Source organism: Cercospora beticola, chromosome 6 (genome assembly GCF_033473495.1).
Source record: "Cercospora beticola chromosome 6, complete sequence".
Classification (NCBI taxonomy): Eukaryota; Fungi; Ascomycota; class Dothideomycetes; order Mycosphaerellales; family Mycosphaerellaceae; genus Cercospora; species Cercospora beticola.
In genome coordinates this window covers 1,862,451-1,875,268 of record NC_088940.1, presented here as the reverse complement: position 1 = coordinate 1,875,268, position 12,818 = coordinate 1,862,451, and the positions used below count along the sequence as shown (strand labels likewise).

General features: G+C 52.6%; 6 protein-coding genes across 6 annotated transcripts; 3 read left to right on the top strand and 3 right to left on the bottom strand.

The window, feature by feature from the left end:
• Positions 1–1,529: 1,529 nt before the first annotated feature.
• RHO25_009792 (uncharacterized protein) lies at positions 1,530–2,839 on the top strand (the record flags this gene model as incomplete). Its single annotated transcript, XM_023601319.2, has 3 exons — positions 1,530–2,220; positions 2,299–2,747; positions 2,798–2,839. 3 exons carry the CDS (start codon positions 1,530–1,532, stop codon positions 2,837–2,839), a joined length of 1,182 nt encoding a protein of 393 aa, XP_023454111.1.
• A 559-nt stretch (positions 2,840–3,398) lies between these two features.
• RHO25_009791 (uncharacterized protein) lies at positions 3,399–5,426 on the top strand (the record flags this gene model as incomplete). The annotated part of the gene is made up of 4 exons (XM_023601318.2): positions 3,399–3,533; positions 3,587–3,657; positions 3,728–5,247; positions 5,308–5,426. 4 exons carry the CDS (start codon positions 3,399–3,401, stop codon positions 5,424–5,426), a joined length of 1,845 nt encoding a protein of 614 aa, XP_023454110.1.
• Positions 5,427–5,800: 374 nt separating this feature from the next.
• On the bottom strand, positions 5,801–7,063 carry RHO25_009790 (mitochondrial 54S ribosomal protein mL46; the record flags this gene model as incomplete). The annotated part of the gene is made up of 3 exons (XM_023601317.2): positions 5,801–6,139; positions 6,205–6,965; positions 7,018–7,063. 3 exons carry the CDS (start codon positions 7,061–7,063, stop codon positions 5,801–5,803), a joined length of 1,146 nt encoding a protein of 381 aa, XP_023454105.1.
• A 1,584-nt stretch (positions 7,064–8,647) lies between these two features.
• On the top strand, positions 8,648–9,445 carry RHO25_009789 (uncharacterized protein; the record flags this gene model as incomplete). The annotated part of the gene is made up of 2 exons (XM_023601316.1): positions 8,648–8,810; positions 8,871–9,445. 2 exons carry the CDS (start codon positions 8,648–8,650, stop codon positions 9,443–9,445), a joined length of 738 nt encoding a protein of 245 aa, XP_023454104.1.
• A 148-nt stretch (positions 9,446–9,593) lies between these two features.
• Positions 9,594–10,163, bottom strand: RHO25_009788 (uncharacterized protein; the record flags this gene model as incomplete). The annotated part of the gene is made up of 1 exon (XM_023601315.1): positions 9,594–10,163. The coding sequence occupies one exon, from the start codon at positions 10,161–10,163 to the stop codon at positions 9,594–9,596; it is 570 nt and encodes a 189-aa protein (XP_023454107.1).
• A 181-nt stretch (positions 10,164–10,344) lies between these two features.
• RHO25_009787 (uncharacterized protein) lies at positions 10,345–12,435 on the bottom strand (the record flags this gene model as incomplete). The annotated part of the gene is made up of 1 exon (XM_023601314.2): positions 10,345–12,435. The coding sequence occupies one exon, from the start codon at positions 12,433–12,435 to the stop codon at positions 10,345–10,347; it is 2,091 nt and encodes a 696-aa protein (XP_023454106.1).
• Positions 12,436–12,818: the final 383 nt, after the last annotated feature.

Sequence of the window (12,818 nt, the reverse complement as noted above, 5' to 3'; positions counted from 1 at the left end):
ATTCTGCTGTGTTGTGATTCTGCTGTGGTGTTATTCTGCTATGTGTGATATGTCTTGAGTACTCGCAGCGGAGGAGACTTCACTTATAAGTGCAGTATGCCGTTACTTTGAATGGGAGCAGGCTCACACAGTCTCGCATGTCTCATTAAGTGGTCAGTCTGAGGCACGACAGGACATCAAGACATGCTTGACACGCTGGAGACATTATGGACATGTCTTGTTGCTGCATTCCTGACATCCACACGGTGTATAGCAGTAGGTCATGCAGTGGCGCCCCAAGTGAAGTCCGTTCGGGCGACTTGCAACTGAGTGTCTGGGACATACAGCTGAAGAGATTGGCCACTTCGATCGTGACATGTGCAACAATGTGCCGTTGCAACAGCAGGTCGTCGGTCTCTACACGAGCCATGCGACCATAGCGACGATCATCGAATGGAGTCTTGATTGACATCAAGACCTGAATCGTCACAATGTCATGGTGGAGTCCTCGGTGAGTTTCAAACGTCACGCGCGACTGGGATCCTGAGGCATTGCCAGAAGGGCCGTAGATGTCGCGATATTTGGCAGCGGAGTTGGCGAGAAATCGAGCAGCGGGCAGGGAGGGTTCGCAATGTTCCTTGCTGGCGCGTGGGCTGGTAGGCGTCAGCACCTTCGTGCGCGTGTGAGCCCTGGGCGATCGGTTGAGAGATTGTTGTTGCTCGGTGTCGGGTCGGCATGCGAAAAGCATCGTAGCTACCACTGGACCCCCAATGGACGATGCCCTTTCTTCCCACGCACGAGATGGCCTCTTCGCGTATCACCGCGGCACTCGCGTGCTGCGATATCGATAGTGCATCTCTGACCACAGCGACTGTCGCGATTGTGGGAGATGAGTGATGAAGGAAAAGCGCAAACAAGCAAATCGGCGAGTGTGAGTCTGCGTGCATCTCGACCCGCGGCCCCTGCTCGGTGAGTGGCATGGTTGCGTGGGTGTGGATTCGACAGCTGGGGGCCATGACGTCCGACTGCACAAATTGAGCAGCAGCAGCAGCGAGCAGAGAGCAGCAAAGCTCGCCGCCGCCGACTTCGTAGCTTGTCAGTAGGTCATCGTCTAGCTTCTGCTGGAGCGTCAAAGGCCCAAACTGTGCCAGACCCGACCCAACATTCTCCCCCTCGTCCGCACCGCACCACCCAACATCGCACCGCCGGCACGCCTTCAGCTCGCACAAAGATCCAGTTCTATTCTCGTGCTTGTGCGCGCGCGTGCAACCCACGAGCCACCGAACCACCGGTACTCGCGGCTGAAAGAGCTGACCTTACCACGAAAGGACGTTTCACTTCGCTGTCCCGATCGAATCGCCGAGGAGCATGCGGTGGTGGCAGTAGTCCAGTTGGAGAAAGAAAAACACCCGCTGCCCTACAGAACTAGCCGAGGACAACAACAGCGTCAACACCAATTTTTCCAGAGAACTGCCCCGCGAGAAACAAACGCCATCGCGAGAAAACATATTTTCCCGTATCGATATCGATAGCAGACAACTTCGCCCAGCATGGCGCCGGGCGTCGTCCACAACATCGCCTCGCGATTCCACCGAAGCAGTTCGCATAGCGCGAACGGAAGCGCAGATGCAGCCGAGCATGAGAACGAGAAGCAAAGACTGTCGGAGTGGGAGGCCGACAAGCGACCATTGGAGCCGGATGAGATTGTCGTAGATCCGCAGCACAAACCAGTGGGGCACTCGAGCAAGCACCTGCGCCGCGACGATTTTGATCTCGTCAAAACGCTGGGCACTGGCACATTCGCGCGCGTCTGGCTCGTGCGTCTGGCGAATCGAAAAGAGGAGACCAAGAACAAAGTGTTTGCGTTGAAGATTCTTCGAAAAGCAGATGTCATCCGGCTGAAGCAGGTTGAGCATGTTCGAAACGAACGAAATGTTCTGGCCGCCGTGGCTGGCCACCCTTTTATCACGACCATGGTCGCGAGTTTTCAAGACCCGGAGTCATTATACATGGTGTTAGACTACTGCCCAGGCGGAGAAGTATTTTCCTACCTACGACGAGCACGAAGATTCAACGAACCTACATCACAATTCTATGCCGCAGAAATTGTCCTGATACTGGAATTCCTGCACGAGCGCGAAGGCGTCGCGTATCGAGACCTTAAGCCGGAGAACATACTAATCGACGCTGAAGGACATCTAAAGCTCGTGGATTTTGGTTTCGCGAAAAAGATTGAGAATCGTATGAAAAATCGACCCATGCACCAAACGACTGCCAGCAATGGTGTGAGCCACGCATCGGAGACTGACGAACATACAGGCGAGACTTATACGCTATGTGGCACGCCCGAGTACCTTGCCCCCGAGGTGATTCGAAACACGGGCCACGGCACAGCAGTGGACTGGTGGGCATTTGGAATTCTGATCTACGAGTTTCTAGTTGGACAACCTCCATTCTGGGACCAGAATCCTATGAAGATTTATGAACAGATTGTTGAAGGCAAAGTGCGATATCCGAGTGCCATGTCGAAAGACGCAAGAGATATTATTGGAGGACTGTGTACAGTGGATGTGACGAAACGATTGGGCAACATGGCAGGTCGAGCGACAACGGTAAAGCAACATCCGTGGTTTTCAAGCATCAACTGGGATGATTTGTACCACCGGCGGATGAAAGGCCCCATTATACCACATCTGAAAAGCCCAGATGACACGCGCAACTTTGACGAATATGATCCAGAGCCTGAAAAGAAGGAACCGTATACAAAGGTGAGTGAAACCGACAAAGTTGCCTTTGCCCAATACTAATCTTGTCATAGGAAATGTATGAAAAGTACGACAAGATGTTTGCAGATTTCTAGAGCGCGAAGTCTTCAGACGCAGGTGTGATGCCAGGAAGATGACTTTCGGTACTGCATTGTAATTATGAATCGGCATTGGAGACGAGGCGAGCAAGCATGGTGTTTGGCGTACTGGACAAGCCTATGTGTGCGATATGTGACGGGACGATGGGCATGAGATCGGCATTATTGTTGTTACGACAGTGGCATACTCGATAAACAAAATGAAGGACCTGGTAGATGGACACGAGCTCCGACATCACGAAGCGAGGTACTCCGCTACATACGAGAACGACCAGATATGACTTCTGGTCTGCAGAACGAATGGGACTGCACAACAACAAGAAACAGCTCATACTGCACGACTCTTTCTCGTTCCTTCAGCATTCGGCTCTCGGCTCAAGCCTCGCTTCATGATCGTCGTCTCGCGGCTCGTGCATTGGCGTTTCCCCACACGAGCTCGACTCCGCTCAAACGGATCCGAAGCCACTTTATGACATGCAGTGCCCCTTCACCGTCTTCACCATGCCATCACGACTGCAGAAAGCTCCGTTGAGCTTCATGAAGCTGTGCTGGAGACATGTTCCTCCGGACTTTGGGTAGCCGGAGGCTAGGGAGCTCTCTATGCTTACCATCGTTATGGCGACGACAACCGAGGATCGCCAATGGGCAGCGGAGCTTGCTCACTATTGCACACGATCGAGGGCCTTCTGAGGTGGGAAGCTTGAGGACAATGAATGGATGTTATGCTGATCTGACGCTTCAAAGCCTCCACTGCTCGAACAGACTGTGCCGGAGCACTTTGCTTCCATTGTCTCGCGTTATGGCGACCGACCCGCGTACGTCCCATTCCCACCTTGCTAGAGATGGATGAAAGAGATCAAGAGCTTGCATTGAGAATCAGAACAGTGTATCAACGAGACATCAACGTATAACACTTACCTACGAGGAGCTGGATCAAAAGTCCAACGCGTTGGCCCGAGGCCTGCAAAACATAGGCGTGAAGAAAGGCGATCGTGTGTCTGTCTCATTGGGCAACAACATCGAGTTCGCGATTGCAACATATGCCATATTCAAGCTGGGTGCGATCTTGAATCCGCTCAATCCGAGCTTCAACGCCAACCAGGTCGTGAGCGCCTTGAACCACCTGGAAACTTCACATTTGATCATTGGGACCGAGACACATTTGATTCGAAAGGACCCACGAAACAATTCGGATATCTTGAAGCATATCGCCCCTGGCATCGGAGGCAAGAAGCTGGAATCGGAGCTCTGTCCATCGCTCGAGGAGATTGTGTTGGTCGACAACTCCCATGGCCGAGTCGATCCCGGAGCATTGGGTGCAACAGTACCTTTCCAATCGATCCAAGAAGGACAGTCGGCCCAGTCGATTTCTTATGAAAACCTGCATAAGGACGATGTTGTCAACATTCAGTTCACGTCCGGTACTACTTCAGCTCCAAAGGCCGCCTGCCTCTCACATCGCTCAATTCTCAACAACGGCGCACAGATCGGAGCTCGCATGCTCCTCACTCCAAAGGATGTCATCGTCTGCCCTCCACCTCTCTTCCACTGCTTCGGATGCATTCTAGGCTATATGGCCACAGCAACACACGGCGCCCAGATCGTCTTCCCCACCGAAGCCTTCGACCCACTCGCCTCCCTCCAAGCCGTCCAAGACTACAAAGGCACAGGTCTCTACGGCGTAGCCACCATGTTCCTCGCCGAACTCGAACTAATCGCCAACAAAACAATCCCCAACGAAGGCTTCCAGCACCTCCGCACAGGGATCGCAGCAGGCTCGTCTGTCCCCCAAGAACTCATGAAACGCCTGCACAAAGTCCTGAACCTCACCGAACTCACCATCTGCTACGGCATGACCGAAACTTCCCCCGTAAGCTGCATGACCCGCACCGACGACCCTCTTCAAAAACGCATCGAAACCGTAGGAAAACTCCAACCCCACGTCGAAGCCAAAGTCGTCGACCCCTTCGACCACTCCCGAACCCTCAAAGTAGGCGAAAAAGGCGAGCTCGCCGTAAGCGGCTACCTCCTCATGAAAGAATACTACAACGACCCCAAAAAGACTAAAGAAGGGATGATTTCTCTTCCATCTTTGTCCGGCAAAAACGAAACTTTCATGCTCACGGGCGATGAAGCTGTCATGGATGAGGAAGGTTATGTTGCGATCACAGGACGAATCAAAGATCTGATTATTCGTGGAGGAGAAAATATTCATCCTTTGGAGATTGAGAATTGTTTGTTGTCGCATGAGGGCGTGAGAGAGGTTAGTGTGGTGGGGCTGAAGGATGAGAGGTATGGAGAGGTTGTGGCGGCTTTTGTGGTGAGGAATCGGAATCCTGAAGGGGAAAAGTTGAGTGCGAAGGAGGTGAGGGATTATGTTAGGGAGAGGCTGAGTGGGCATTTGGGTGAGTTCTTTGCCCTGTTGCATTTGCTTTGTGATGAGCTGTGCTAACTCTTTGACACAGTGCCCAAGTTTGTTTTCTGGACAGAGGACTACCCCAAGACGGCGAGCGGGAAGATTCAGAAATTCAAGTTGCAAGAGGAGGGAGAAGTAATGGTTAAAGAAGGGAAGGGTCTTGAGTAACAACAAATTGCGACAAGAGGGCGAGAACTTGCATAGGCTGTATTGCCAAAGGAAGAGGCTCTTGATCATGTACGTATTGTACAGAATCGCTTTGTGCATATTGCGGGTAAAGTGCGGCATATCAGTGTCGGTTTTGTCTTCACCTTTGCAGTCCCCAACGTCATGCTATGCCTCTTTGAAAAACGTGATTATGACCAGTCTGTGAACGAGCTGGGCTCTCTTCTCGTAGCTTGTTCCTTTCAGCTTTTGCCTATATATACAGTTCATACAGACGCATCCCCTCTTCTTCTCTCTTATATGACGTGCTAGTGGCGCCACCCGATAGTCCTACCAGTCCCATTCGCAACCGTGTATGCATGTCTCTCGCCTGCCTATTACCTCGCCGGCAACATGCCCCTAATACTCCTCCAATAGGCCACATCAACCACCTTCTCGATCTCTTCACGTGTCAACCACAAAAAGTCCTGATCGCCATATGCGTTGTTGGTCAGATCGGCTTGGCCGGCCATGATCCGGGCTTTCATGAAGAAAGCCTTCAATCCGTACTCCTTGCGCTCGAAAGGCTGGCGTGAAGTCGTCACGAGCTTGTTCGCGAGGATTGTGGCTTTTTGAGGTGACTTGAACATTTGGTCGTGGTAGCCTATGGGGTGGTTGCCGACGACCCAGGTGTTCATGTTTATGCCGGCGGCTTGGAGGAGGACGCGTTCGGTGGCCTGGTCAGATGTTAGTTCATGCTTTGGCGTGCGGGTGTCAGCAGAAGTGTGGGAGAAGGACATACCTGATGCAGGTTCTCCCGACCGTAAATGCGGTCCTGTGGGAAATGCCATGCGCCTTGCTTGTCCCGTATAAGGAGATATAATGTCCGGTCCATTGCTCGACTCAGACTCTTTTGATCATTCTTCTCATCTGCTTCCGTCCTCCGCGGCGCGGGACGCTCGATCACGACGTCTCCCACAGGTTTGCGAACTCCCTCGCCTTGTTTTGCGTCTCCGGCAATTTCCTCTCCGCCGGTCTCCGCGTCTCCAACAAGGTCATCTGAGATGGTCTTTCCCTCGGCGTCGCGAATGAGCTTTTCGTAGATATCTTCGGGTTCACCAAGTTTGCTCCCTATCGGCACTTCGTCATTCCATCCATCATCGGCATATGCGTTGTATGCTCCCACATCTCGCGCGGCCACGCCTCTTCGTGCTGGCGCTTTTCGCTTCCATTCGAGATCTGCTGGTGTACCCTTTTTGGTGTAGAAGTAGCGCGTGAAGGGCAGGGCTAGCCGTTCGTTGAGACGCTTTTGATAGAGAAAGAAAGCTTTCTCAAATGATGTCAATTCCCGGGTGATTTGAGGTGGCCTGGACAGAACAGGACTGCATAGCACTCGGAAGGCCTTTCGCGGTTCGGGTCGTGTGACAGGAGGATTTACTTTGGCTTTTCGTGGAGGTTGTGCGGGCTTCTCAGCTACTGCGGCCGCGGCGGAAGCATGTCGTCGTGATGAAGGATGGGCGAGTCGGTTCAAGCAGGAGGTGCATACGGTGTCGCGTGAAAGTGCTGGCAAAGTGTTAGGTGTCTTCCCTTTCATCAGTATAGCATTGCAACATACCATTGCCTGACGCCAATCGCCGCGCGCTCTTCTGTCCAGCATTCATCGCTCGATGTTCACAAGCCGTCCTTCGTCAATGTCGTGCCTACTTCCCCATCGACATTTCGCGAGAGACGGAGGAAGTTGCGGGCGGAGGTCCCGAAAGAGGAAGTGGCCTGTGCTCAATCTCTTCCGCACACTTCAGTTCTGCTTGTCTGCCTCTCCGACTTTCTTTCATCCACGCCACAATTCCTTATCATTTGTCACGCTGCATTCGTAGCTTTCAGATCATTTACACCGTGGCCAGACCGACCATCGCAGTCTTTTTTCGCTAGCGGCGCCTTCACAATCTCCAAAGGATCGCGGTTAGATAGTTACTGCTTACATCCATTTCCTGCCCCACGATGGCAGACAGCCGTTCGCCCAGTTCGGCCAGGAATAAGACCCGAGCAGTGAAGCCACATGTGCTTTCAAAATAACGCCAGGCCGTGGGTTACAGATCCAGCTCGCTATCGCCAAAACCGCACAGTTGTGGAATGCCCACCTGATGGGAAGAATATCAGACCCAGCACCGTATGACCGGTCGAAAACGACTGCACGATATGCGTGTTCAGCGCGATGATTCATAACACGCTCTCTGAAATGCTGTCCTGCCACCCGCTCCCAGGTCGCTGGGCTATCGTCGCCGTCGGTTCCCTGCCTTCGCACCGATCTGCGGCCCGATAAAACCTCGCACCAAAGAAAAATTTCAACACTACCACCCCACCGCTACCCAGTGCACCTTCATATTCACTTTACCATTGCCCGAAGACATCAACAGCCCCAAGTTGCCGGGGTAGCTCAATCGGTAGAGCGTGTGGCTCTTAAGCAATTGCAAAGCATTGCTCATAGACACCTCAAGGGTACATATTACCTGCTTTCACATGGCTTCTAAGATCATCTTCTGACTTCTTCTCCAGTCGTGGGTTCGAGCCCGTGAGTACTACTCCATTAGTTCATCTCAAGGATGCAATGTCTGACATACATTAGCACCTTCGGCTATTCCTATATTTGAAAGTCCTTGAGACCAATCTTTTTGCTTCTGATGCTTCCACAGGCTGCACGAAAGACAGAGTGTACTATAATACTTCGCAAGTATATTCGCGCCTGTTCTTTTGCTTCGTTGCTGCTTTACTGTGTGCTTACCTTCCTCTGGCCACCGCTCACACTGAGAAGTAGGTTGTCCTTTTCGATCGTCGGTGAGAGATGATATCCTTCAAGGCACGGGAGAATTTGACGAAGCTATGCCATTATATTGCTTGTCGCTTTCACCTTGTGGCATGTTCCCACACATCCACAGTCTGCTTTCCCAGACTCGAGCATGCAACGCCCAATCTAGAGCCATCGTCGCTTCTACGAACCTCCTGCACTCATCCTTTGTCTAAGACAATTTCCTGTGGAGATGAACATCTAAGATCACAAGACCCTATCATAGCACAAAGACAATTCTTTGTCCTGCAGATGTCACCACCTCAAGACATGTATATGATACAAGTTCAGTGAGACTCCCTTCCTGTCTTGGATTCCGTTCTTCAATCACGTTCTCTTATTCGCTCTTACTTAATTTCCCTTTTTTACCGCGAGTTGATCTTGCGTTGTTCCTTTTGTCAAAATGCGCAGCACTGTCAACCGTAGAATCACCAGAGGAGCAGGTCTCCGCCGCGGTCCTTTCGATCGTCCAGACCGCATCACACGCCGTGTATGGGGAGACGAGCGAGATCTTCCCCGAGCATGCAGGAGAATTACGGAAGGAGAGTATAATGTTTCCGGACGACGTAAGTTCTGATCAAATACCTTGATACTTGCCGGCAGTCTCACTGACTAAACCTCTCCAGGCGCCCCACGCATCCATGATCAGCGCAAAGACCTCGACCACAACAAGTACTATCGTGGACGCTTCACTTCCGGCACCATCATCGGCTGGTACACTCATGATCAAGACGACTGGGAGAATCGTAAAGTCAAGACTCTCCTCCGTCGCAAGCTCACCCTGAGAACCCACCATCTCTCCAAAGAAACCAAAGCCCGCTACCTTAAACTCAAACAAGGCTACATCTCGACTGATTCGATTCTGACTGAGATCGAACAAAATCAGATTCGAACGAGTTATGCGAATGCTTTGGCTGCCGCGCAGTACTCTCACGAGGACGAGTACAAGGAGAGGAGGGCGTTGTGGCGACAGCAAAAGCAACAGGAGAGGGAAGAGGCGGAAAAGGCGAAATTGCAAGCTATCTTGAAGGCACTGGGCGGTCGCAAAGGTGCTGCTGTGCCTACACCTACGCCGGCTCCTGCTCCTGCTCCTGTAGATGTGTCTAAGGTAGACTCTGGCCGTGCGACTCCAGCTAAATCACAAGAAGATGCTCGCGGGCAGACGGAATTTGAGAAGACCTTGGGCGGCATCGCGAAGTGAGGGAGGGGCTTCTTAGCTGATTGAGAAGGGAGACCGGCTGCGGTTTATTGGATTATGTAAGAATAGCAGTATCCAAATCTGACATTCGTGTTGTTGGCAGACTTCTTCTTCGTATTTCTTCTTGGATGACAGCTAAGAGGAGGCCGCTTCACAGCGACTCTCGGATAGCACGTGAAACATCTTTCAAATCATTCGCATCAAGTTCGCTTTGTTGTTCGTCAAGGGCCACGACAAGTTTCTTTGCCTGAAGTAGAGCCTCCCGATCAGTGGCTTGATCAATGTAAGCCTGTGCTTGGTTCGCCAAATCTCCCAGTGCTTGATCGTGACTGGAAGAATGCAGCCGAAGTACCACCTTCTCGGCTCCAGCATAGATCTGTCTCAATTGTCTGTGCTGCTCCATCGCCTCAGCCTTGTCTTGTTGATTGATACAAAGTGCATTAAGCCAGTAACGATCGTTTTCTTTGCTGGTCTTCGCGGCATCAGCGAGAGCACTCCAGGCATTGGAGTCGATCATTCTTGTTCTGCCATTCAGAGTGATGCCTGTCCGATCTACATCCTGCCCAGCAGGTTGGTAGGAAAGCACTGAATAGCGAACACCTGGCTCCCAGTATCTCGCTTGGTGTTCGAGTGTTACATGCACATCGTTGGTTTTGGTGCGAGTATGAAAGCGAATGAGTCGAATGGCGTCTGAGCCAAGCTGCGCATATTGGAAGAGCATGATAAGAACAAGGAGGGCAGATGAAGTTACCGAGTGAGGTTATTTTGATTTGGTATTAAGGCTCGGCAAGCATCGTCCGGCCGGCACGAAAGCTATAGCTTGCCCGCACTTCTTGGCCGCTGACCGCATCATTCCGATCGAGACTGTAGTGTTGCGGAAGAAAGATGCGTTGACGGCGATGTCACTGGCCACAATCAGCGCGTTCAGGCTTCAAGCCGACCTTCCTGCGGTACGCATTGACTATGTCGAGGTTTGGAAAGCTTCCTTTCGGCTCCCACGTCGCTGCACTTGCTGGATATCCAACCCATTTCACCTTGTAAAGCATCGTCTGTGGCTTTCCCGGATGCGTTCTCGGGTCGGACATGTGGTGTGCGAGGATTTCCTCAATCTCATATCCGTCTTCGTCTTCATCCTCTTCGCTGCCACCATCCGATGAAGTGGAGGCCGAATTTGAGCCTGGAAGCTTCGATCCTTGTGCCAAACTCGGTCCCGCGAGGGACCTGCTACTCGATGCCACGACTGGTACAATCCTGCCAGGGCTCTTGATCACCTGCTTTGGGTTGTCTAGTCCAGCACGAGCGCGGTACTCAGAGACAGTATTCTGGTCAACGAAACTGTCCGCTGGCTCCCAAGTAGGTTCATCGTGGCCCTCCCACTTTGTTTTGTACAACATTATGGACGGCCTGCCGGGATGGCTCCTCGGGTCTGACATTTTGTGGCCGACGATGGCTTCTACAAACCACTCTCCGTCATCCAGATCAGACTCGTCATTGTCAGCTGCCTCGTCCTCCGCAGGGTGGACGGCCTGCTTTGATGCAATAGGATTGAGAATGCTAGTCTTGCCGTGAGTCGGAGTGTTTCTCACAGCGGGCTTCTGTTTGAATAGCTCTGAATCGTCTGTGTCAGATTCATCCGAAAGAGTCGCAGAGGCTTTCAGAAATGAGGCAACTGTGACTCGTTCGCTAGAGGAACCTGATGACGCTGTATGCGCTGTAGGATGAAGCATCGAGGTCCTTGGAGTCGGTCTTGTTACACCAGGAGATGGAGCTGAGATTGCCTTGCTTTGTTCTTCCTTCTCGTCATTCAAGTCGTCGGTCTCTGATAGATCAATGACGATAGTTTTCTGCTGTTGACGGGGCGTTCCTCGTGGTGAAGCCTGGTGTGGGCTATTGCGAGTCGTATTGGCTGAACGAGTATGATCATCTGCTGAAGATTCTGATGCCAGTTTCACGCGCTTGGGCTGCTGTTCTTGGGAGATACTGAGTCGTCGTATGGATGGGCTTAAGCCAGCTGCTTTTCGGGCCACAGGATCGGTCTCCGGGTTGTACCTCCAGCCCAGTGGCATCAGTTCGCGAGTGATTGGATGCCGTCTCCGTCTGGGACGTTTGTTCGGTTCCAGTGATACGGGTAATTCTACCTTTGGCACGGAGGCGACAGACGCCTCAGAACTTTGCCCAAGTTCATGCGGTAACGGCGGCAGAGGAAGTAATTCTCCAGTCACTGGGTCACGTTTCCGTCGGCGACGTTTTGGCAGCTCGCCACCTCCATACGCAGATTCGCGGCTGCCTGATGGCGGCAGCTCTTGGTCGCTGTCTGAGCTGCCCATGGGCACGCAAGTATCCATCTGATCGTCTTCGTCACTTAGCGGTAACAATTCTCCGGTCTCTGGGTCTCGCTTTCGCCGTCGACGACGTTCCTGAGGTTTCTTGAACAAATGTTTGTAAGTAGGTCGAGCGCGCCCATGGCGCCCAACTACCTCGTTAGGATCCGCCGAGTCGAGTTCCTCGTCGTCGACCTCTTCAAAGAGCACAATGCCCTTCCGTCTGGCCTTTTCCTTTCGCCGCTGCCGGCGCCTCTCCTCCTCAGCCTCAGCTGCTGCCAGCGCCACGGCGAGTGCCTCGCGTTCCTCCGCGAATTGCTCATTTTCGAAACGCTCCAGTTCATAAGGCGAGACATACTCCAGAATTTCGTGGAGAGTAATGTCTTCGATTTCGACGTCTCCCACTTTCAACGTGAACATGGGCAGCTTTCCCGGCTCGGCCACGCGCCCAACTATACGAGCATCTCGCGGGGCTGTTTCCGAAGGCTTGAAGGGCAGCGGACCATCTCCGTAACTTCGCGGTTTGAGGGCATTCTTGCTCTTGGCATTGGTACCTCGCTCGGGTGAGCGAGAGATAACGCCGCTTCCCAGCACGACTCGCTTTTGTAAGGGCGAATGCTTGAAGACTGGCGTCTTCTCGCGGTAAAGGGTTGCATCAAGGCTAGGCGGCATCTCTTTCACGGCTTGGCCGTCGCTGAAGATTGTTCAGCCGGTGTCGCAGAACACGCGTCTGGTAGCTTCTTGGCTCTACGCGTCGTGCATCCCGTATGGCACTCTCTGGCGCTGCGTCTCTCCCGCGATGCAATCCGGATGAGGAAGTTTGGGTTGGACTTGAGAGTGGGTGTATATGTGTGAAGGAGGAAGCGTGGTGTTTGAGAGTGGCAGCTGCGACATGACCTTCGTGACGCGCTAGCCGTAAATGACGCCGCACCACCCTCACTCGAGCCGACAGTTCACTTCCTGCCATAACCCTGCTGCTCGGCCTGCTAAGTCAGACACAAGCATTTCATTTGAGCATGTATCGCGGAGCACGAGATGTCTTAGTAGGTGGAAGG